This window comes from Uloborus diversus, chromosome 10, assembly GCF_026930045.1.
Source record: "Uloborus diversus isolate 005 chromosome 10, Udiv.v.3.1, whole genome shotgun sequence".
In the NCBI taxonomy this organism is placed as follows: Eukaryota; Metazoa; Arthropoda; class Arachnida; order Araneae; family Uloboridae; genus Uloborus; species Uloborus diversus.
This window is the reverse complement of record NC_072740.1, coordinates 32,667,471-32,690,446: the sequence shown is the minus strand read 5'-3', so window position 1 is coordinate 32,690,446 and position 22,976 is coordinate 32,667,471. Positions and strand designations below refer to the sequence as shown.

Sequence of the window (22,976 nt, the reverse complement as noted above, 5' to 3'; positions counted from 1 at the left end):
GGCTTGAGCCTATGCAATAAGAGGGACTGAAGCTAGAGAATTTACGTAGCGGTATTTACATTTTGTTGTTTGTAGACAGAGCAACTGAGCAGCCCAAACATGATCGGCCCACCGGGCAAATGCCCGGTTGCCCGCCGGCTGTATCCGCCACTGGTTCTGTCAACGTTTGGGGAACGAAAAGGAGTTTCCAGGATTCTCCCCGCAATGTTTTTTTTAATTAAGTCCAATTACTAATAATAATAATACCGAACTGATGTGTGTATCACATGAATTTTTTTTACGCCAGTTTAATGATAATAGTAGTGCCTTGCAGTAAGCAAAGAAACACTTCAAATATTTTTGCCCCAAGTTTGTTGTGAACTGAAGCAAAAAAAAAAAAAAAAAAACGTTTTATGCAGATTAATTTCCCGAATATTGCACATTTTAATGTGATTCAATGGTTAACTCTCTAAATATCGTATCGCCAATAGTGGCCAAAATGAAACCAAATTAAAAAAAAAAAAACGCAAAATTTTTTGTCGCTAAGTTGGCGAAAAAACTTGGCGACCAAAAGCTTGGCGATATGTCGCCGATTGTTTGCCAAATTATAACACCACTTGAGTTTGCATTAATATTAACAATGATTTCACCCCCAAAAAGGTGTAAAAGACCCCCTTAGGAACATCCAAATGCAACCAAAAGAGGAGGTGCACAACTAGACCTCACTAGGAGTCTACGTACCAAATTTCAACTTTCTAGGACATACCGTTTTTGAGTTATGCAAGATACATACGCACATTCATACATAAGCACATACGTACATTCGCACATTACTTACATACAGACGTCACGAGAAAACTCGTTGTAATTAATTCGGGGATGGTCACAATGGATATTTCGAGTGTCTATACGTTATATCCACGTGTGTGGTCGGGTTGAAAAAAAAAAAAAAAAACTCAGCATTCATTCGGGGGCGAGCAAAAGGGAAAATAAGGTCTATTTTCGGGTCAAAATTTTTTCGTGAATATACTAATTTCTTTACTTCGTAAAAGGAAGTAAAATTGAAGAAGTTTGGACTGTCTTTGGTAATGTAAGAATAAGGAAGCTTATTCCCGGAAATAAATCTTAAACCGATGCCTTAAATACACAAATTAAAGCCATCTTAAGCAAACTTAGAGCAAGGGGTTTGAGGTTTGCTCCCAAAAATTTTGCAAAGTTTAAAGCATTTTTTAATCGTTATTGCAGACTTCTTTTACTGACTTAAGAAGGAACAAAAGAGTTCGGAGGTTCTCCTAGTATTTTTTTTTTAACTGATAAAATCCTAAGAACTTGAACTTGAACCTTGAACTTCCTTCGGGAACTTAAAAAAAAAAACTCCAGATTTCTTTTTTTTTTCTAAGTTGGAGTCTTAAAAACGTAGTTTTGCTCTGTCTCGGGGGATTCTTTTCCTGATTTTTCCCCCTCAAACTGGAGTCTTAATAATGCAAATTTATGTAACCTTTGAATTTAAAGGAAAGAGGAAGTTCGCTCAGAGATCTTCTCCCGGAAAATTCAAAATTGAAGTTTTAAAACTGAAATTTTAAACAATATTTGGTGACGTTCGGGTAATCTCACCCAGAATGGTTTGAAATTAAAATCCTAACGCAGCGTTGAGGAAATCTTTGATGATGAATTAAGTGTGGGGACAGTTGCCCCCCCCCCCCCCCCGCCGAATCGCCGCCACTGATAACTTTCAAAATTATTTTAATCTTCAACTTTAAGTCAAAGGACAACGTTTTTTCGGTTTTTTAATCTTATAAATGTTACATAACTAATTGTTAGTCAGCTATTTAGTAACAAAAGAATTTTAATATAAAAAATAATAAAATAAGTAAATAATTTTTAATAATGTAATAATAATCAACAATAAATTTACAGACTGATTGAAGCAAAGTACTAATTATAAATCTATACACCTTTTTTTTAACCCTTATAATCAGAGCCCGATTAAGATATCGAGGGGCCCTTGGCCTTACGCTTAAAACATTATCACAGCCTTATCTCAACTTCATTCCCGTTCACTAATGAACTTGCTTTTCCTCCTCCTCTCGAAAGAAGGATACCTTTTCCAAGGAACGTAGTTTTTTTTTTTACTCTATTTTTTTTTAAAGTTAAGTAATTCATTTTTTCATTTATTTATTTATTTATTATTATTATTCAGTTCTTCACGTTAATTTTATTTAATTCATTATTTTACATATCTATCTACTATTTTAAGTAATTGTCATCTTATTGTTCTCTTTCTGTTTTAACCTGTTGTTTTAGTATAATTGTGTAACCCTGAATAATTGTTCTGTATCTGTATTTTATAATTTGTTGGTTGAACGCTGTGAAATTATGCAATTCTTCACCTGCATGAATACTAGAAACTTGCCTCTGTTTGTGTTTTGACTTATGCACCTCCTCCATGTAAGACGGCAATTCTGACTGCGCTAATGATGCGTAGCAACTAGCAACAACTAGGCTCCATTACGCATTAATAACACACCGTTAGGTATGTTCTCGATTTCGTACCCCCGGAAAAAGCGCGTCTTTTCTTATGGGGACGGGTCGGGGTCGAACTGTCCATGTACCCCCATTTGTCCGATTCATCTCAGGCATCTAAAACTGGTAAACTGCAAACGCGGTAGGCGCAGGGGGCTTCGGGGTGCAATGCAATGCAATGTAGACAACCCTTACAATTTTAGCCACTGGCGAAAATAGTTTTAGCTTTTTTTTTAAAGCCATTGAGGGGGGGGGGCGGAGAGGATATGGGAACTGTTCACATGTGGCTCTACATGTTGTGTTCACAATTGCCCCGTCATCTTCCTTAGAACTAATTTTCAAAAATAAATCCTTATATATTATTTCTGTAGCCTGTTTTTGGTTTCTACGCCAAATTTCCCTCAATTCTTGGTCGATTTCTTTGATTTACGGCTTATTTTATAGCTTATGGTGCTGGCTACTGACGAAAAATAGACCCAAGGTCTGAAAATTGTTTCTTTTAGCCGAAAAACCTGTTTTAAAGAACCAGAATAAGGTTTTCGGTCAAACTTATAACTTTAATTTGCGCTATAACCGACAGAGCTGAGTAGCTTGATTGGCAGAGCGTTGTCTTCGTAACCAGGAGATTACGTGTTCGGGCCCACGTCCGAACAATCTGCAACAAACAAATTAGAGAAATATCGCGCATTACATGAACACTGAATTAAATGAAAAACAACTATGTGGGAATGGATTAAATGAGAAGGAAATGCTCCTTGCCGATATGAAAACATTCAGTGATTTTGTGCTAAATGACTTCGAAATTGCACGTGTTTTTTTTTTTTTTTTTTGAAGCTTTGGCTCTGGAAAGAAAATTAAAGCATAATGTAAGCGAAATATAAGTAACAGGTTTAAGATTTCAGACTAAAATAGAATTGTTTTTTGTTCAGAAAAAAAATAATAAATCGTATATTGAAATATATATTCTTCTAATGATTTTTTGACTCTTTGTACAAATAAATAAAATACTACCTCAATTTGAAGGGTAAAATATATATTTTTTCTTCTTTTTGCTAAAAAACAAATAGCTTATCACATTTTTACTACATTCGAATGCATAGTTCAATTTATTTTGTATTTTAACCGTGCTGTTAAATGATGAACACGTGCTGCCATCTAAGTTATAACGGTTTAAGCAGCCTGCGATAACAAATTGTAAAAATTTTCAAAAATAAAAACATTTTTCTTCAATATCTTATCTTATATATTAATCCCCTCTCATTTTAAAACTTATCAGGCTGGCCAATGACGAAAAAAAGACTTACGGTCGAAAATTCAAGTTTTCGAAATCGCCTCTTGCTGTTTCAAAACCTTGATGCTGCCTGTAGTTCTTATGCATTTTTTAAAGCAAAGTTCTAATGCAGTTTTCCATTTTTTACGTCGCTTTCGGCAAAAAAAAAAAAAAAAAAATAGCCTGTGTGTGTGTTCATATTTTAATAAAGCTTAACAGCACTGGACTTAGTTGTTCGGTTTAATTGATAAGTTTTTTTCGGTAGAGCGTTCGGCTATAAACTATCTGAACTTCGGGCAAGCTTGGGCTGTCTGACATAATATCAAATTTATATTAGTATTACGCATTACATGTGCTCATAACATACACACCTAATAAAATAAATGCAGTGGGAATGCTACTTGGTGTTTCGACTCCTTTATGCAGGCTACAGTTATCATTCGGATAAGTTGATTGTTAATCGAACTGTGTTCTTTGACTACATCCAGACCACTCAACATAATGTAAGCATCCTTATATATTATTTCTGTAGCCTGTTTTTGGTTTCTACGCCAGATTTTCTTCAATTCTTGATCGATTTCTTTCATTTACACCTTATTTTAAAGCTTATGGTGCTGGCTACTGACGAAAAATAGACCCACGGTCTAAAAATTGTTTTTTTCAGCGGAAAAACGTGTTTTAAAGAACCAGAATGAGGTTTTCGGTTAAACTTATAACTTTAACTTGCACCATAACCGACAGAGCTGAATAGCTTGATTGGCAGAGCGTTCTCCTCGAAACCAGGAGAATGCGTGTTCGGGGCCACGTCCGGACAATCTGCATCAAAAAATTAGAGAAATATCGCGCATTACATGAACACTTAATTAAGTGAATAACAAATATGAGGAAATAGAATATATGAGAAGGAAACGCTCCTTTCTGTTATGAAAACTTAATGTGACTTTGCTAAATTACTTCTGAAATGCACGTTTTTTTTTTTTTTTTTTTTTTTTTTAAGCTTTGGCTCTGGTAAGAAAATCAAAGCATAATGTAAGCGAAAATATAAGGAACAGGCTTAAGATTTCAGACTACAGTATATAATTGTTTTTTGTTCAGAAAAAAATAATAAATCTTATATTGAAATATATATTCTTCTAATGAGTTTTTGACTCTTTGAACAAATAAAAAAATTACTACCTCAATTTGAAGGGTAAAATATATATTTTTTCTTCTTTTTGCAAAAAAAAAACCAAATAGCTTATCACATTTTTACCACATTCGAAAAGCTACGCTTAAAAAAGAGCATAGTTCAATTTATTTTGTATTTTAACCGTGCTGTTAAATGATGAGCACGTGCTGCCATCTAAGTTCTAACGGTTCAAGCAGCCTGCTGTAACAAATTGTAAAAATTTTCAAAAATAAAAACATTTTTCTTCAATATCTTATCTTATATATTATTCCCCTCTGATTTTAAAACTTATCAGACTTGCTAATGACGAAAAATAGACTTACGGTCGAAAAATCAAATTTTCGAAAACGCCCATTGCTGTTTCAAAACCTTGATGCAGCCTGTAGTTCTTATGCATTTTTTAAAGCAAAGTTCTAATGCAGTTTTTCATTTTTTTACGTTGCTTTCGCAAAAAAAAAAAAAAAGCCTGTGTGTGTGTTCATATTTTAATAAAGCTTAAAAGCACTGGACTTAGTTGTTCGGTTAAATTGATAAGTTTTTTTCCGTAGAGCGTTCGGCTATAAACTATCTGAACTTCGGGCAAGTTTGGGCTGTACGACATAATATCAAATTTATATTAGTATTACGCATTACATGTACTAATAACATACAGACGTAATAAAATAAATGCAGTGGGAATGCAACTTGGTGTTTCGACTCCTTTATGCAGGCTACAGTTATCATTCGGATAAGTTGACTGCTAATCGAAGGGTGTTCTTATTTTTTTTTTAAAGCTTTGACTTCATCCAGACCACTAAGCATAATGTAAGAACAAAAAATTATTAGATTTACCTCAAGGGAATCCTTTTTGTGCAGGAAAACATTCTCATTGTAAGCTGAAATGTAGATTTTTCTAATAATAGTGTTCAACCTTTTGTACAAATGAAAAAAAAAAAAAAAAAATACGCCGGCCAAATTGAAACTACGAGTTTCTCCCAGTAAACCTTACTTTTTTATTCGCGCGAATGCGATATAAAACATTAAAATTATTATCAACGTCATTAGTAAGAAATCATTTTCTACTCCTCTGCTTTCGGCTGAAAAAAAAAAAAAAAAGCATTTTGTCTACGTTCGAAAAATTACTTAAAAAACAGGCTCAGTTCAACTGGTTTCGGTTTTGAATTTTAAGTGTTCGATTAAAAGAAAAACAAGTGCGGGCATTTAAGCCGTATAGGTTTAAGAAGCCTGCTATGGGAAATTGTTAAAATTTTAAAAATAAAAACACTTATTTTTTTCAATCGATTTTACTACTTCTCTAGAATGTTTGTTTCAATTGCTACGTGAGATATTCGTCATTCTTTAATCAAATTCCATGTTATACGAATAATTTTGAGTCGTATCATGCTGCCTAATGACAAAACATAGACGCATAATCTGATTACTTTCTTTCGGCAAAAAGCTTTTTTGCTGTTTTTTACTACGCATTCCTTCAATGAATAGCATTCGAAAAGGAAGGCGCAATTGCTAGGTTTGTTGGAGTGTCGTTCTGTTAATCAGAATGGCGCCAATTCGAATCCGTGCCAATAAATATCTCTTTAATGTTTCTTTTTTTCCCGTCAGATGCTCACATGGGCAGGACTGTATTTGCCACAACCTGTTTTTTCACATGCACAATTACTGCTTTTTCACAAGTTCCTACTCAGCCACACTTTTAATGATATTTATGTTTGCATTGAAATTACGTACAACCAAAAGGTGAGCGATGATCAAATTATCACAACGTTATCTTTAACGAGGTTTTGTTACCGATGTCTTCAAATTACATGCCTTTTCTTGTGCGCTTACTTTTTCCGTGTACTTTTTTTCGGTTCTTTTTCATAAAGTTCTTCCTTTGAAATTTTTAAAGAACGAAATGCCTTATGAAACGATTTGAAGAACAGTGCGGAGTTCCGCACGGGTCAACTAGTAATTCTTAATTTAATTAAAAAAATAAACATTGACATAAATTTACTTGAACAATGGCCTTCAATAATTAAGTTTAGCTTAATAGTTAGCCTAAAATATGTTTTCACGTGAAGACGACAGCAATAAAATTACATACAACATTTTCTAAAACGAAGAAGTTGTCACCACAGAAACATAAACTGGCTCGCTCATTAGTCTAAAAGTTTGGCCAGAAAGTAGAATTGGTACTGTCCTTAATTGAGAATTTTTCAAGATTTTTTGCTTGACGTTATCCTAGTAAAACATACCATGTTCACATGTGCCCCCATTTCTCTTACGTATTTCAAATTTCTGAATTTCTAAAGTTTAATTTACGGAATCATGGTTCTGTAAAGATTATGTTATTTAACTGCATTTCAAATGTGTCTTAACCATTAAAAATATTAGTATAATTAATGCTATTTATGTCACCTTCAAGATTGAATGAAAAATAGTTTACCTCTTTTATGTAATGCTTTGCTCTGACTTGCGCCGCCATAATACATCCGAAAATTCGGGTTTGTTATGCCTTATCTCTGTACTCTAAGAGATGTTTATTTGTCTGGTGTTTTTGTCGATCTGCGTGTCTAGCTCAAAATTACCTCCGAGGAAAACTTTTGAATATGAAAGAAAAAAACAAAAGCCCCGCCCTAACTAAAAATCATTGGCTCTATTTTAAAGAGAAAATAAAAATAATGAAAACTATTCCCTCGGTACATTTGGTGGAAAGAAAAAAAAGACTCCAAACCTTTGCATAAATATTTTCTTATATGGATAATGGGGCATTTATAAATAAATACAGCAAAGAATCTTAAATGCGATGGCTCACCCAAACTTGTTATTGTTTCTCATGGGATGACGGGATGTAGTAATGACATTCCACACTTTGCACGACAAAATATTTTCAAACTTTGTATTGAAAAAAAGTTGATTAGTCTAATTTTTTCTTGTGGGTCCACGCGTAGTGTAAACAATAGCTCTGAAACAATAAAGATGATCATTAGGGTGGAGCGAGATAAACGAAATTGAAAAATATATAAAGGCTATTTTTCGGGAAAGTTGCTCCTTACCAAGCCTATTTACCATACTCAAGTTCAGTTAACTCAAATAATATCTTTGGCTACCCATTTGACTTTCGATTTTTAGTGATTTTTCACTAAACAGGAGAAAACGCAATGATGAAACGTAATTATCTTTCATTTGAATCTACAGATGGTTGAAATTCAACTCTAGAGAAATAAATAGTACTTCAAGTATAGTTAGTTGAACGACCTAGGCAATTGCGATATGCCCTTCAAATGTGCGTGAAGTACATCGCAAATGGTTTGCCAGTTCTAGTTTCTCCTTTCTTTGTGCTCATTGCAATCAATCTATTCTTTGTTCTAGTTGGTTGTCTGTCTTTTTTAAAGTATTCTATTCAATTCGAATTATTTCAAACTATAAAGTTAAAACTTGAAATGTAATTGGAGATGCTGTTTTTGCATATAAACAACTCGAAAGGAGGGGGGGGGGGCAGAAATATGAGTCAAAAATTTTCTGCAGCTTTGTAAATGATATAAGCGTCAATCTTTATAAGTGCAACTGAATACCAGTCAAATAGTTGTTTTTATCAAAATTTATTGTTGTAATCTTGAATTCTGGGAAAAAAAAAAGAAAAAATAAAAAGAAACGAGCTGATGTATGCATCACATGACTTCCTTTTACACCAATTTAAAGTTATTTCCCCATTATTGACAATTTTAATGTGATTCCATAGTTAACTCTCTAAATATCATCAACAATGGCCAAATTGAAACCAGATTAAAAAAAATAAAAATAAAACTGCCAAATTTGTCGCCAAGTTGGCGACAAAACTTAGCGACCAAAATCTTGGCAATATATTGCCAAGTGTTTGCATATATTATAACACCACTTGATTTTACATCGAAATTAACAATAATTCCCCCCCCCCAAAAAAAGGGGCAAAAGACCCCTTTAGAAACACTCGAATGCAACCAAAAGGGGAGGTGCACAACTAGACCCCATTAGGAGTCTACGTACAAAATTTCAACTTTCTAGGACATACCGTTCTTGAGTTATGCGACATACATACGCACATACGCACACACATACATACGTACATACAGACGTCAAGAGAAAAGTCGTTGTAATTAACTCGGGGAATGTCAAAATGGATATTTCAGGTGTCTATACGTTCTTTGGTACATATCCATGTGTGGTCGGGTTGAAAAAAAAACTCAACGTTAATTCGGGGGTGAGCAAAATGGAAATTAAGGTCTATTTTGAGTGAAAATTTTTTCGCGAATACAAGACTTCCTTTTTTGTAAAAGGAAGTAAAAATGTACAGTCAAGAAAAGGGAAAGAGGGGGGGGGGGAGATGCCCGTTTACATTAAAACAATGGAAAAAAAAGCAATTATAAAAATTCAGTCCGCGTAGAAGAAAAATACGCAGTTGCAGTAAGGTCGTTAACTAAACTAGAGCGGTTCCTCAGGATGTGGTAAGATTCTCAAAAATCAAGATCGTTCGAATTGGGGCATTTTTGGACAATTTGATAAGAGTTAAAATCAAAAGTGATTCGAATCCCAACAGTTTTGAGCAATACTAGATTTATTAAGTTGTTGTTTTTTCACATAGCTTTGATGTTTTTTTAAGCGAAATTTCAAAGAACGACGGGTCTGTCCGATGCATCCGAGTCCGCAATTGCAATCAATTTTATAAATCCCACAACATTTAAGAGGATGAATAGAATCTTTAAGAGAAGAGAACGAAAGTTTATTAATGGGAGAAACCACTAGGAATTGGAATTACTTCAGAATCATAGCAACCTGAAAACTAATAATAGGAAAGAAAGGCAAAACAATCAAATTCTTAGTGGTAAAAGATTATGATGACTATTTTAAACAATATTTTGAGATATTTAGCATTTTTTTTTTTTATAAATGGAATCAACTAACAAGGAGACTCACAGTCTCGGAAATTCAGATCGGGGGGCCGTGGTAGCCCGATCGGTAGAGTGTCGGATTCGGGACCGGAGGGTCCTGAGTTCGAACCTCGATGGTCGAAGACCCACCGTCGTCATTAAAGGGGACTGGGCGACGTTAAATATGCTCGTGGTCTCAATGTCCTCCAAGTGAAACGATACCTCTGGGGGTGCTAGCACCAGGTAGCTATTAGCTCCTGGACTAGTTCTAAATTCTCATTAACTGTTCGATCCGGTGATGGTGCTGCCACCTATCGGTATATGAAATAATGGAGGCAAGGCACTTAGTATGCAGTCCTCGGCATAAATACAGTTGTAGTCAGTTGTGACTCTGAATAGGAATAGGAATAGGAAATTCAGATGGGGATGAAATTCAGCAGATTCGTAGTACCTTTTGAGAGTGTTCACACGGGTTTGATAAGTCTTGAAGAATTTTTTTAAAACCAAAATGTACCTAACTTGTTCAACCTTGCGACGTCTATTTTTATACATAGGTAAAGAATCTAATGTAGTGCATACAAAATTGTGCATATCTCGTTGAAAATAATAGAAAAATAAATACCCGTGAAGACTAGAAAAATACTATCAATAGTCTATCCTCAACTGTCATCGCCAATTTTTAATAAAATGATTTGGTATACTTCCAAACTTTCTGACAAAAGAGAAATTTTCATGAATGTTAATGAAGTATGTTTTCGTTTGAATCTTTTACAAAAAGGTTGCTCCTGTAAACGATCTTCCTTTATACATTGTGAAAGATGCCAAAACAATTTTTGTTTTCCGTGTTCTTGTGATAGTTATCATTCTGGTGTATGTATATAAATAGATAATTGATAAATAAAAAGCATATTTTTAAATGTTTTATATAAATTAACAAGTCTTAACCTAGTTTTGTTGCCGTAGTAATTAAAATTATAATTTATAATCGATTGAATTTATCTCTATTTTCTCGATTAAAATACATTACGCATCTAAAAATAAAGTATTTTCTTCAATACAAATTTCAATTTGCTGTAACACAGGGCCGAATTTAGCTTCATGCCGCCCCTAGGCAGATTTGAAATCTGCCACCCCCTTCCACTTACGTGATTTATCCGAGGTCAATTTAAATACTGAAAAGCACTTTTTTCAACAGGTTTTAATTTTCACGAGCCCGTCGTAATAGAAAAAATTTAAGATTTGCAAAATATTTAAACTTAATACATATTATAATAAAATTTTAATTCTGTTAATAGTAAATTCACAAGATATTAAAAACGCGAAATCACCGATAGTTACATTTTCGATAAAAGAAAAAAAAAAAGAATATATATATATATATATATATATATATATATCAGTCAATTCGCGATAACTCGAAGTTTTATCAAGTCCCGATCTCTTTGTCTTTAATTCAATGTAAATTGTTCTCAATATCTCGAAGTTAACTTCCTTTAACTCGATTTTTTAAAAAAATGACTCGAAATTTATTTCGACAGAACGAAAAAAAAAGAAAAGAAAAGAAACAAGTGACTATATGAAAGAAAAATTGATTCACCATCACTTGCAATTCCTGCACAATAGACCTCTAGAGCAAGAAGAGCACCTGTTGAGCCAATGTGCGACAAAGGAGTTACACGTGCGGAAATGAGTTAGCTTGTTTTCTTTTATTTTATTGTATATTAAAAATTTAAAACATATTTTGATTTGTTCTACAAACAAATGGTTCCTACAAATTGATGGATAAAACAGTGTTTAAGCTTAACCAAGCGGAGTAGGTTTTAACTAACTTACTGAGCAAAAGTAATAATCCCAAATTACTTTCCAATTTTTAAAACATTCAAGTATTGTTTCGTGATGACACTCCTACGGGTATAAGGGAAATAAAATGCTCTTTTTAAACGCAAGAGGGTCACTCAGCCCTTCCAGTGCTGCACATGATCTTTTTAAGAGAAACAAGATGTTATGTCTGAAGTCTGTCACACCGCATTTTCTGTGGTTTCGACAATTACGGTCAAGTTCGCTGACAAGTTAGGATCGGTTATGTCACTGTTTTGGGGAAAAATTAAAAAATAACTGATATTTTATTTTCAGGAACAATAATTTAAAAAATAAGATCGGAGCAAAATTTGCCGCCCTAGGCAAAAACTGACCTAGAAACTTGCCTGGCAAAATAGGACTACTCTGCTTATTGGGAAATTGAGCTCTGTTGTAACAGTCGCTTTATAAATTTATATTCAAAAATTCTTCAAGAGGTATCGAACCTGGATCGACAGCACGGAAATGCAGCTCGCTGACCACACAGCCCCCGAGCTGTTGTTGGCGAGTAATCTCTACTACTATATATAGGCTGCGCGTAAAATTTAAGAGGCTGTTTTCTCGGAATATTCTGGCTAGTGCTCTTTATTACTTTACTGTGTGGATAATCTCAAGGGGTACTACTAATCTGCTGAATTTCATCCCGATCTGAATTTTCGAGACCGTAAGGTCTCTTTGTAAGATGGACTGATAGTCTCTATCAACAGCCGCAGGTCTTAAATAGTTAAATTTCGCATTAAGAAGCACTGGTGAAGAACAAATATTCATTGCATGATAAACAAACGTGTTGAAAGCTGAATATTTTTGATTAGGAAGGTGAGACGATAATCAATGTGGGGGTAAGGAAACAGCAAAAGGTTTGCAGCAAACCTTACACATTATGACCAGAGGTGTTTTATGATTTGATATTGGAAATTCTTCAAATGCTATACTGAAAATACTGGAATTTTGAATTAGCAGTTCAGCATTATAATTCATACTGAAGCATAAAAACTGTTTAAAATACCACGATTATGCATTGTGGTATCGATAATTTAATGTGTAGAAAGAGAAGGCAGAGGAGGGTTCATATTCTTGTGGAACCTCCCCTATGTATATTAGCAAGAAATAGTTTTGTTTAGTACGGATACAAAAAATAAAAGTCAGGGGAGACCCGAACTACAATTTTTGGGAGGGGGGGGGGGGAGACTCAATTTACCGTATGAAGTTCCGAATTTTAACGAATGATATGCCCACATTTCGTAAGAAATAATTTTTCCATGATTTAAAAAAAAATGTTAATCCATCTCTAAGTCGGTCGAATCGCCAGGAAAATGTGATGAATAGGGATATTTTAAAGAGGTCCCGGGGACCTCCCGTCAACTGTCAGCGGTACACCTCACAATAAATTTAAAAAAAAAAAAAAAAGATTTTTTTTTTTTTGATGTCATTAAAAAACGTTTTCTTCGAAATTTCCTGAATTAATGAATGAATATTTTTCATAAATAATGATTTGAAGCATCTCTTACGCTTTGTTGAGCTACAAAGGAAATCTCGAAAACGGTTTTTGCGTCTTGGAGCAAGTTTTGGCAGTGATTCATTTATTTTCCATTCTGCGTACTGCCGATGACCGGCATACTGTAGCTCTAAAAGCAGTTATTGCTAATTACTACTGATAAAAATAAATGTTTTTTTTTTCTTTTTAGCGGCAACCAAATATGCATGTTTTTACCACAAGACTAAAACAATACAGATTACGAAAATGCTATTAAAAAAAAAGTAAATAAATAAATATATTAAAATCGGAAAATGTGTAGATAATGCCGTCGAAAAGCAATTCCAAGAGTCATCTGAGACGGGCAGTTCCAGGGGTGTCCACAAGGGGGGGGGGAGGATTATGGCACAAGGTGCACCATTAAAATGGGGGGGGGGGATTTTTAATTTTATTAAAGTTATTTATTAAAATTTATTTTTTGATTTATTTTTATTTCAAATTGTTTATTTTATTTTATTCTGTTCATATTTTATTTCATTTATTTATTTAATTTGTGTGTGTGGTGTGTGTTTATCACTGACGTAGCACTGATCTTTTCTAATAAGATAATAATAGCAATAAAAATTAAAAATAAATAAATAAATAAATACACAAAAATATTTCAAAAAATAAATTAATAAAAGAAGATAGCTAAAAAATAAAAACGGGAAAGAGGGTTGAGATTTGGGGGGGGGGGGGTAGCACCCCTGAGTACTTCTGACAGACATAGGCAATGCAACTCATTTTTTAGCTGAAATAAAATTTGCTCATATGAAACGATTTTATAACTCATAATAACACAATTACGTATCAAACAACGACGGAGAATCTGACTGAAGCTAGGCAATTAAAGATGGTGGATCGGTTACAGTGATGACTTCCCTAAACCGTTTACGACAGCTGTTTTACTTCTTAGCTCTGTGATGAAAATTTGTAAATTTGGCAACACACTTATGAATAAGTCGGATTGTACTTCCCAATTCTGCTGTATAACCTAGTTTATTCATTACATTATTGTTATTTGATCAAACTATCTGAAAAACGTTTTAAAAGAGTAATACTAGTACAATATTTAATTATTCTGCCCAGTACTAAGTTGAACAAAGCTTAAAATCCACCCCTCCCCCCCCCCCAAAAAAAAAAACTTTATTCGTTCGTAAAAACTTTAGTTTTTCATTTTCCTTTTTACTAGGTTGAACGTTTTTTAAGAAAAAAATAGTTTACTGCAATACATTAGTTTGGAAGAAAGGTTGCACTTATTCAAGAAATGAAGTAAAACGCTTTTCAAAATTTGTTTCAAAAGAAAATCCGATTAAAAAATGATAGTGCATTACAAAATCTGGTTAAAAAAGCTTGAAACAGAACTTTTTAGCTATAAAACACCCATTAATTGAAATAGCAATGCATTTCTAATAACTCTTAAAATAGCATTTACAGGGGTGCCCACCCCCTAAGAGCAAGTGCCCACCCCCCTAAATATCGCGAAAAGCTTCCTTAAAAGCAAGACCCCCCGTCCTTCCCCCCAAAAAAAAGGAAAAATACCCCTCAAAACAACTTCTAAAAATTTCAATGGCACAGTCTGCGCCATGACACCCCCCCCCCCCTAGCTGGGCACCCCCGGATTTTAATTGAAAAAGGTTTTTATAAAATAGGTTTAGCTATAAAATGCTTTCTCTTTCATCTAACTACGAAACATAATAACAAATAGTGTGACACGTGATCTGCAAACTATAATCAAAAACTTTTTAAAACACGTCAACTTCAGAATTTGTGTTGAAATACCATATGAGGCAGTGAGAAGCAAAGGAATGTATGTGGACATTTTCAAGTTTTGAGTAAAACGACTTGAAAGATAACATCCTAGAAAGGCTTTCATGGATTTTCTTTTCTGAATCATGCTGTACAGCAACACCTACCAGGGCGACTAGTACTATCTCTTGCCCCAAGACAGAGGAGAGGTTCCCCTACTATTTGTAATGGTTATCTTCAAATTTTTAATTTTGCCACTTTAAATCATTAGAATGTTTGAAATTCAAGTTAATATATTCAATCGGCAATAAAATGACACCCAAACTAGCATCGGTATGCTGAAAAAAAAATCTAGTAAATATTGCACCGTGGAACTAACATATGTTTTCATTAGTGAAGAATTTTAATCATGACAAAAATATAAACGTAATTTTTATATGAGAAAAAAATTTAATTTTCATGTATCTTCAATTGTTTTCAGTCCTGCGGTATACGAAAAATTACATAACATCTCGCCCTTAAAAAAAAACGAGCTGATGTGTGCATCACATGACTTCCTTTTACTCCAATTTAATGTCATTTCCCCATTATTCGCTATTTTAATGTGATTCAATATTTATTCTCTAAATATCACCAACAATGGCCAAATTGAAACCAAAAAAAAAAAAAAAAAAAAAACTCCGCCAAATTTGTCGCCAAGTTGGCGACAAAACTTGGCGACCAAAAGACTGGCGATATATCGCCAAGTGTCCGACAAATTATAACGCCACTTGAGTTTACATCGAAATTAACAATGATTTCCCCCCAAAAAGGTGCAAAAGACCCCCTTAGGAACATCCGAAAGCAACCAAAAGGGGAGGTGCACAACTAGACCCCACTACGAGTCTATGTACCAAATTTCAACTTTCTAGGACATACCATTTTTGAGTTATGCGAGATACATACGCACATACGCACATACACACATACGCACATACATACAGACGTCACGAGAAAAGTCGTTGTAATTACCTCGGTGATGGTCAAAATGGATATTTCGCGTGTCTATACATTCTTAGGCACTTTTCCGCATGTGGTCGAATCGAAAAAAAAACTCAACATTCATTTGGGGGTGAGCAAAATGGAAATTAAGGGCGATTTTTGAGTGAAAATTTTTTTGCGAATACAATACTTCCTTTTTTGTAAAAGGAAGTAAAAATCAAGAAAAAGAGAGATATTTGAATTCGTGTGTTCTTAAATTAATTTTTACTCTCGTTCAGTTAATTTCGAAGATTCAAACAAATTTCATTTCACGCAGAGAAACACAGAAAATTTAGAATAATTTTATAAATATTAATATCTGTGGCGTACCTAGCACGGGTGACACCCGGGGCGGTCATTTGCGGTGCCACCCCCCACCCCCACAAAACAAACACAAAAAAAGAAAAAAAAAGTATTAATGTTCTATGAAAATATGAAATTCATACAATTTTCAGAAACAACTGCATTTGTATTATTACAAAATTTTAAGTGGTTTAATGTATAAAAGACAATAACTATGAACCCTTTTTATATAACTTGCCCTAGACGCATATGTGCAGTGCCGTTGCGAGATCTAAAAAGTAAGGGTGTGTATGAAATTGATGGCCTCTTAATTATTTCAAACGTATCTCAAGTACAGGGGAAAATAATGGGTTTCAGTTTTTTGGTTTAAGAGGATTCACCAAGGGGTCTAAGTTTTGACAACATGTCCTTAATTCTGAGTATAATATTCACTCCATGATGAGGGGGGGGGGAGTCCGGGGGATTCTCTCTTCCGGTAAATCTTCAAACTTGTACTCTTAAAAACTCATTTTACCCTTATAATTTTTAAAAACTTGCAATTCCACTTTGGGCGTCACCCCCCAGACGGGTGACACCCAGGGCGGACCGTCCCTCCTCCCGCCCTCCGTAGCGACGCCACTGTTAATATAAAGAATTCCAGAAGAGAAATAAATCCAAAAAAATGTTCTTTTCAATATTGGATGTATTTATGATACAAGTTTGATTAAAAAACTATAATTAAAAAAGAACAAATCGAATTTTTGGCGAAAGACTTCGATATGTATATTGCATTCTCCCATCCTATTAACTAGTTTTAAGCCAAATTTCATGAAAATCGGCCGAAGGGCTTTAGACCCTGCACAAAATACGGACGTATGAATTTTCTCTTGCAGTATTCATAAAGATTTCACGTTTATTTTGTTATGTGCTGTATTCGCTCGGGTTTAGAAACGATGTTCTAAGCTGTGTTTGCAGCACGTTCACCGTTATTTTTTGCCTCGCACTGAGGATTAGGTGAGATGTGAGCATTATTAAAAGAGAGCTTTATGATTTAGCAAATAGTTTTTCTTCAGTACGGGAAAATGGAATCTACAAGATGAAAATTAACATTCAGTATCTTGCACATAGAATGAGTCCATTAGGTGGTTTTGGAACAAATTTTACCCACCTGGATTAAGGGTGACTTTTCACCATTGGTCCAGGTAATCTTTTCAGTTACTTACGGGTGCTATTCTGACTGCCGGAGTGCCGCTGGTGCTAAAAGCCTTTCAGCCCTTAATTGTGCCATATGCTGCCTATAGTTTTAACAGTTCAGAATAACCATTCCGCTCTTTGTTTCATCACGACACTTCTGTATTTAAAAAAATATATTTTTTACTCCCATTTTGTAGGATAAAGTATGCTCTGTTGCATATACGAACACATTAATTATTAACAAAGCGAATGAAAGCTTTTTGGTTTGCAGATGAAATGTGAGTAACATTTCGTAGTCATCCGTTAAAAAGTATTTTAGGCAAATAGATAATTTTAAAATTCTTACCAAACAGAACATTTTAATGATTACTGGCAGCTTCTTAAAACTAAAATTGTACAGAATACATAGTTTTGCTCTGAGGTTCCACGATCATATCGGTATTACTCGTGACAATTTTGCTAACTCACAGTTTCTCTTTCAGTTGAGTACTTACGTCTAAAAATCAAGAGCAGCATGGCCTTCATTACTTTTCATTTACAGCATTCATCTCACTACGGAATTCCTTGCAGAAAGTCTTTTAACTAATAGATAAATAAAAAAAAAATCTTACCCAATAGATCATTCTGAAGACAATTTTCGGCTTCTCTACGAGGATGACTTTAAGAAAGATTATGAGGAGGATGATCACGGAATAATGCTAAGCTTTTTCCACAAGAAACAGGTGACAACGCATTTGAAAAGATAAGTCGCCTATTAATTTTGGTCTGTTATCGAGGAATTCATGCAAAAGCCGCCAAGAACTTCAAAATCGGACCATAAATCTCATTTTCTGTTTCAGTACGAAGCGTCTTATGAATCGGAAGGAAAACAATACTGCACGACTGCGAATGGTAAAAGAATCAACTTAAACGTGAAAAAAAAGTTTGTTAAATGTCGACATCAAATAGCAGCACTGATCTACGGTTTTATTGGACATAAAATGGGCATTAAGAGCCTCATTCACTATTGCTTGCCGAGTTTACATAGTAAAGGTGTGGCGCTAAAAACTCAAATTTATGAGTTTTGACGGGTTGGGAAGCTTCTTTGAGGAGTTTGCTTCAAGTACACCGTGTGTTTCTTGCTCATTCGTATTATTGTAACGAAGTTGATTCTCGGGCTATTAAAATCAATAATTGGATGATTTGCAGTGCATATTAAAATCGAATAAAAGGCTTTCCAGTGAAATCAATATTTTGTTTCATTTTTTTTTCTAACGGGGAACACACAATTTGGAACTGTACTACTAACAACTGTGAACTACAACTAGAGTTGTTGGCAAAAAGGCAATCCTTGGGTCCGCATACTTTAAAGATATTCTCTTAAGAGGGAAATCACTTCCCTTATTATTAAAATGTGTGTGTAATGACACTAAAACATTTGACCTGTCTACGAATATGTTTGCAACACCAAAATTAAATTCTTTCTACTTTAAGCATCAGACATCATGATTTTGTGCTTTTAAATCCTCCTCGAAGGATTCTGTGTCACATATTTGATGAAACTTGCCAGAGACAGAGAATCCAACTAGTGGTTTCTTAGTGGTGAATAGGAGATGGTTTCACTTTATGCCATTTTACAAGTTACGTCAGTGTGTTTGAGAAATAAGAAATGGGTTGAATTGAACTCCAAATTTCTTTGAAGTACATTATCATGTAACAATTCATAAATCTGTAGTCATATGTTAAAAGATAGTCTTTGCCATGTCAGGATTTGTTTTCCAAGAAAAATAAATATCTCGTTACTTTTGAACTTTCCGGTTCACTTTGACGCAGTACTGGACGATAAAAGTTAATCCTCATAGTTTCAGCTTCATTAAATAACAAAAATCTTCTTTTCAGAAGATTCAGAGATTCAAATGGGAGATTCTCTTAAACGCTGTGATTATTACCTGCAAAGCATCAGTATCTCAAGAGAACCTTCCGAAATGTGCCAAGAAAAAGCTTATTGTGCTTCTCTACTAGTTCCCAACGGTAAGCGGTAAATATGTTTGAATTTTTCTATGACTTTAAGACATATATGAGGGTTGCTATTAATGTCAGCAAGCCATTAGTCTTTGCTTAACACAATTCGTTGTGCTATGTACAGTGAAATTCCGTTACACCGAATACCAATACAACGAAATTTCCGTTTCAACGAAATAGGTTTTAAGTCCCGATGCAACGTCCAGTACATTACTTGAATCCCATTACAGCGAAATTCCCGTTACAACGAAAAAAATTTGTGGTTCTTCGAAGTTAATTGTAACGGGATTTCACTGTACTGTGAATGGATAATGGATGCTAGCCCTTGTTGAGAGGCTAGCACTAAGTCTTCAAATGGTGAGGGACCCATACGTTCCCCCCCCCCCTCCCATTAAACTTGCTTTGCCTAATTGATGCTACAAACGAGATTTCATTTTTCTGCATAAATAATGCAATCCGCTTGCACAAAGAAAGGAAGATTACTTTTAATCCTTACTTTCTTTTTCACTCCAACTACAGCATTGTAAAAGTTACATTAGTATCGCAGAAAAAGCTAATGAAACGTATGATTTCATTTATATTATAATGCTTAGGGCAATATGGTCGTCAAATATATTTCAAGATGTTATATTTTCACTCTACACGCATACGATATTTGTATATTAACGAATGAAGACACATATCACCTCAGTTAGCAAATTTTAACAAAAGTATAAAAAAATTAAATTGGTTCAACTAAGCAATGATAAAACAATAAAAGAAAAAAATGGGATTTTATTTAAGAGGGTAGAGGTGACGTCTTTCTCATTGAAATATTTTGAATAAAAGTTGATTTCAGAAGTTTACTTTTTCGGATTTCTAAATTATCGATTTTATATACAGGGTGTTCCGTTTTAACCTGAAAGACCTTTATTTTCGCAACCGCTAGTAATAGATGTAGATTTCCAATTGCAAAAAAGTTCAGAATCAGATGCACAGTTAAGATATTGAAAGCTTGAAGGAAAAATAAAAATGAGTCAAAAAGTACAAAATTTAACTTTTTATACGGGCTTTAGGTCCCTTAACTAATATTTAGAGAAATAATCTCCATTGATTACTTTTACTGACACAAAAAATTTGACGTTTGTGTGACCAAAACTCAAGGAGATATTCCAGTTCAAAGTTTTAAGGGACCATACAGAAGATAAGATTGGAACTTATCGCTCTTTCAGAAGAATGACAGGTTGTCTAAGTAGAAAATCGAAGTATTTATATTTTTCATTGCTATTCAAAAATAAATGCAAATGTTATGCCATGACACGCAAAAACACACTACAAAACATCGAGCAATTTGAAAAACCACACTCTATGTACACATATAATTTTAAACACTTGTTAACCGCTATATTTTCCCCCAAAAAGTGTTATTGACGGCTAGTGAAAAGTGGTGCACACAAAACGCTGCATTTCATATCTCGGTGAATATTGGTCGTACTAATTTCAAACTTTTGGTGTTGGAATTATTTTTCAATGGAGATTATTTCCCAAAATATAAGTAAGGGGACCTGAGGCCCGTATAAAAAGTTAAATTTTGTATTTTTTGACTTATTTTTATTTTTACTTCAAACTTTCAATATCTTAACTCTGCATCTGATTTTGAACAATTTTGCAATTGAAAGTATACATTCAGGACTAAGGGTTGCGAAAAAAAAAATGTCTTGCAAGTTAAAACGGAACACTCTGTATAAAAATATTTAGGCTATTACTGTGTAAGATAGTTTTTTACGGGTTGCATCCTGTTAACTTATTTGTGGTAAGCAGAATCACTGACTGAAGACAACGAAGCGCTTGTAATTTTTCCCAAAATACAGAACAATTATGAAGAATTCATTAACATAGAGTGATGGTTCAGCTTCAGTTTTTTCCTTAAGCTAAGACACACTTTTGGTTGTTAAAATAAATTATCGTATTTTTTTTCCTATCGTTTAAAAACGGTAACTGAAAATTCACAAACAATTTTCATTTTTCCTTAGCTACAAAAAACACATAACTATGTCTATTCGTATATGCACATTTACGTACAAGTTTAATTGTCCAATCCTTCCTTTTTCGTGTACGTTTGAAGGGGTGTGTTGCTTATGCATCGCTTTATTAAAAACTCTAAAAATATTTCACTCTATAAAAGGTCATTGGCTATTGAGGATCTACATTGAACGTAATTGAAATAAGGATAGGGGCTGTCCATGTGCGAATGATGTCACACTTTTTTCAAAATTTTTGCCCCCTCTCCCTCCGTTTATCAAAAAGTTACACTTCACCTTAACCCCTCTCCTCCCCGTGTCACATGTCACGCTGTTTTTCATAAACATAGTTGCAAAAACATGTGTGATGTCACACTTCTTGTTACCCCTCCCTCTCTCTTGTCACAAACTGTCACAATTTCTTGACCCCCTCCCCCCTCAAAGCGTGACTTCATTTGTTGACGGTCCCATTTGAAAATCACAATTTTTATGCCAAAAAGATGATTGCTGACGTTAACCTCAGAGACATTAACGAAGGTCTCAAACTCTTATAAAATCTCTCTCATCTTAACAAAATATGTAACTAATTATTTTATTGATGAATAAATCTTGGTGAAAAATAAACGATTTTCTTTCTGGATTTTAAGAGAACCGTTTGGTAAGGCGCATAAATTCTCAATTCATCTATAAATGACGTATAAGATGTCTGTGAAGAATGCTTTAGCAATGAAATATTGCGTAATTTGGCTCTCGTTAATTTAATTAATCCTTTCATTCTTAAGATTCTCTTATTCTTTGTGTATTTCAAAGATATTATTTAAGTGTTTTTAAAGAAATAGTTCCGCTGAAAAAATGCACTATTGGAAATGGTTATTGATTACTGTTATTCTGTGTAAGCATTATATTATTGGAACAATGCCCAAATTTAAAGCCATTCACACGCCAGGTAATATCAACTTCAGAGACCCTAACAATGACTTGATGATTATTCAAAAATTAAATGCCAAGAGAAGTAATGCACATGTTACTTTGTTCTTTTCCCCCACCCAACAGAATAAAAAAATTGAAGTTCCTTTAATTAATATGTAAGTTTCAACAAAATAGTTTTTACATTGCTCGGAAAATTATTATTTTTTAAACTTGTGAATTCAAAGATGCATACGATGACCAGCTAATAATACAGCGTTCCATATATTTGCTTAGAGCGACCGGTACGCGACTTGCCTTAATCTGCATAATTACTCATGTATCTCTCAAAGGTTTTGTCTTCTTGAATGTGTAAAAGTTTATACCAAAGAAGTTGCTTTAAATTAAGTCTTTGTGCCATTACAACATTAATGATTACTTTGGAACTATATTGCAGAATAGTATAAAAGAATGGTGAACTGTAAGCAAGTGATGCTAAATAATGTCAATCTCAAGGATAGTAACAGAAACCTCCAAGGCAAGACTAAATACATTAACTAATTAACTATAAAAATGATAGAATTAATTTTTGCAAGTTCCTGAAAGGAGTTTAAATTCCTTTTATCCATTT

At 34.0% G+C, this 22,976-nt stretch overlaps 1 protein-coding gene across 6 annotated transcripts in view; it reads right to left on the bottom strand.

The window, feature by feature from the left end:
- LOC129231548 (forkhead box protein P1-like) overlaps nucleotides 1-22,976 on the bottom strand; it is a 370,765-nt gene that overhangs the window by 67,358 nt on the left and 280,431 nt on the right. The window contains exon 1 of one of the 6 annotated variants that reach the window (XM_054865901.1): nucleotides 18,050-18,255. The exons of the other annotated variants lie outside the window; for them this stretch is intronic. Within the exon in view, the coding sequence (XP_054721876.1) occupies nucleotides 18,050-18,061 (12 nt within the window). The 5' untranslated portion in view covers nucleotides 18,062-18,255. Of the gene's footprint in view, nucleotides 1-18,049; nucleotides 18,256-22,976 lie in introns of those variants that run through there. 6 annotated transcript variants of the gene reach the window in all.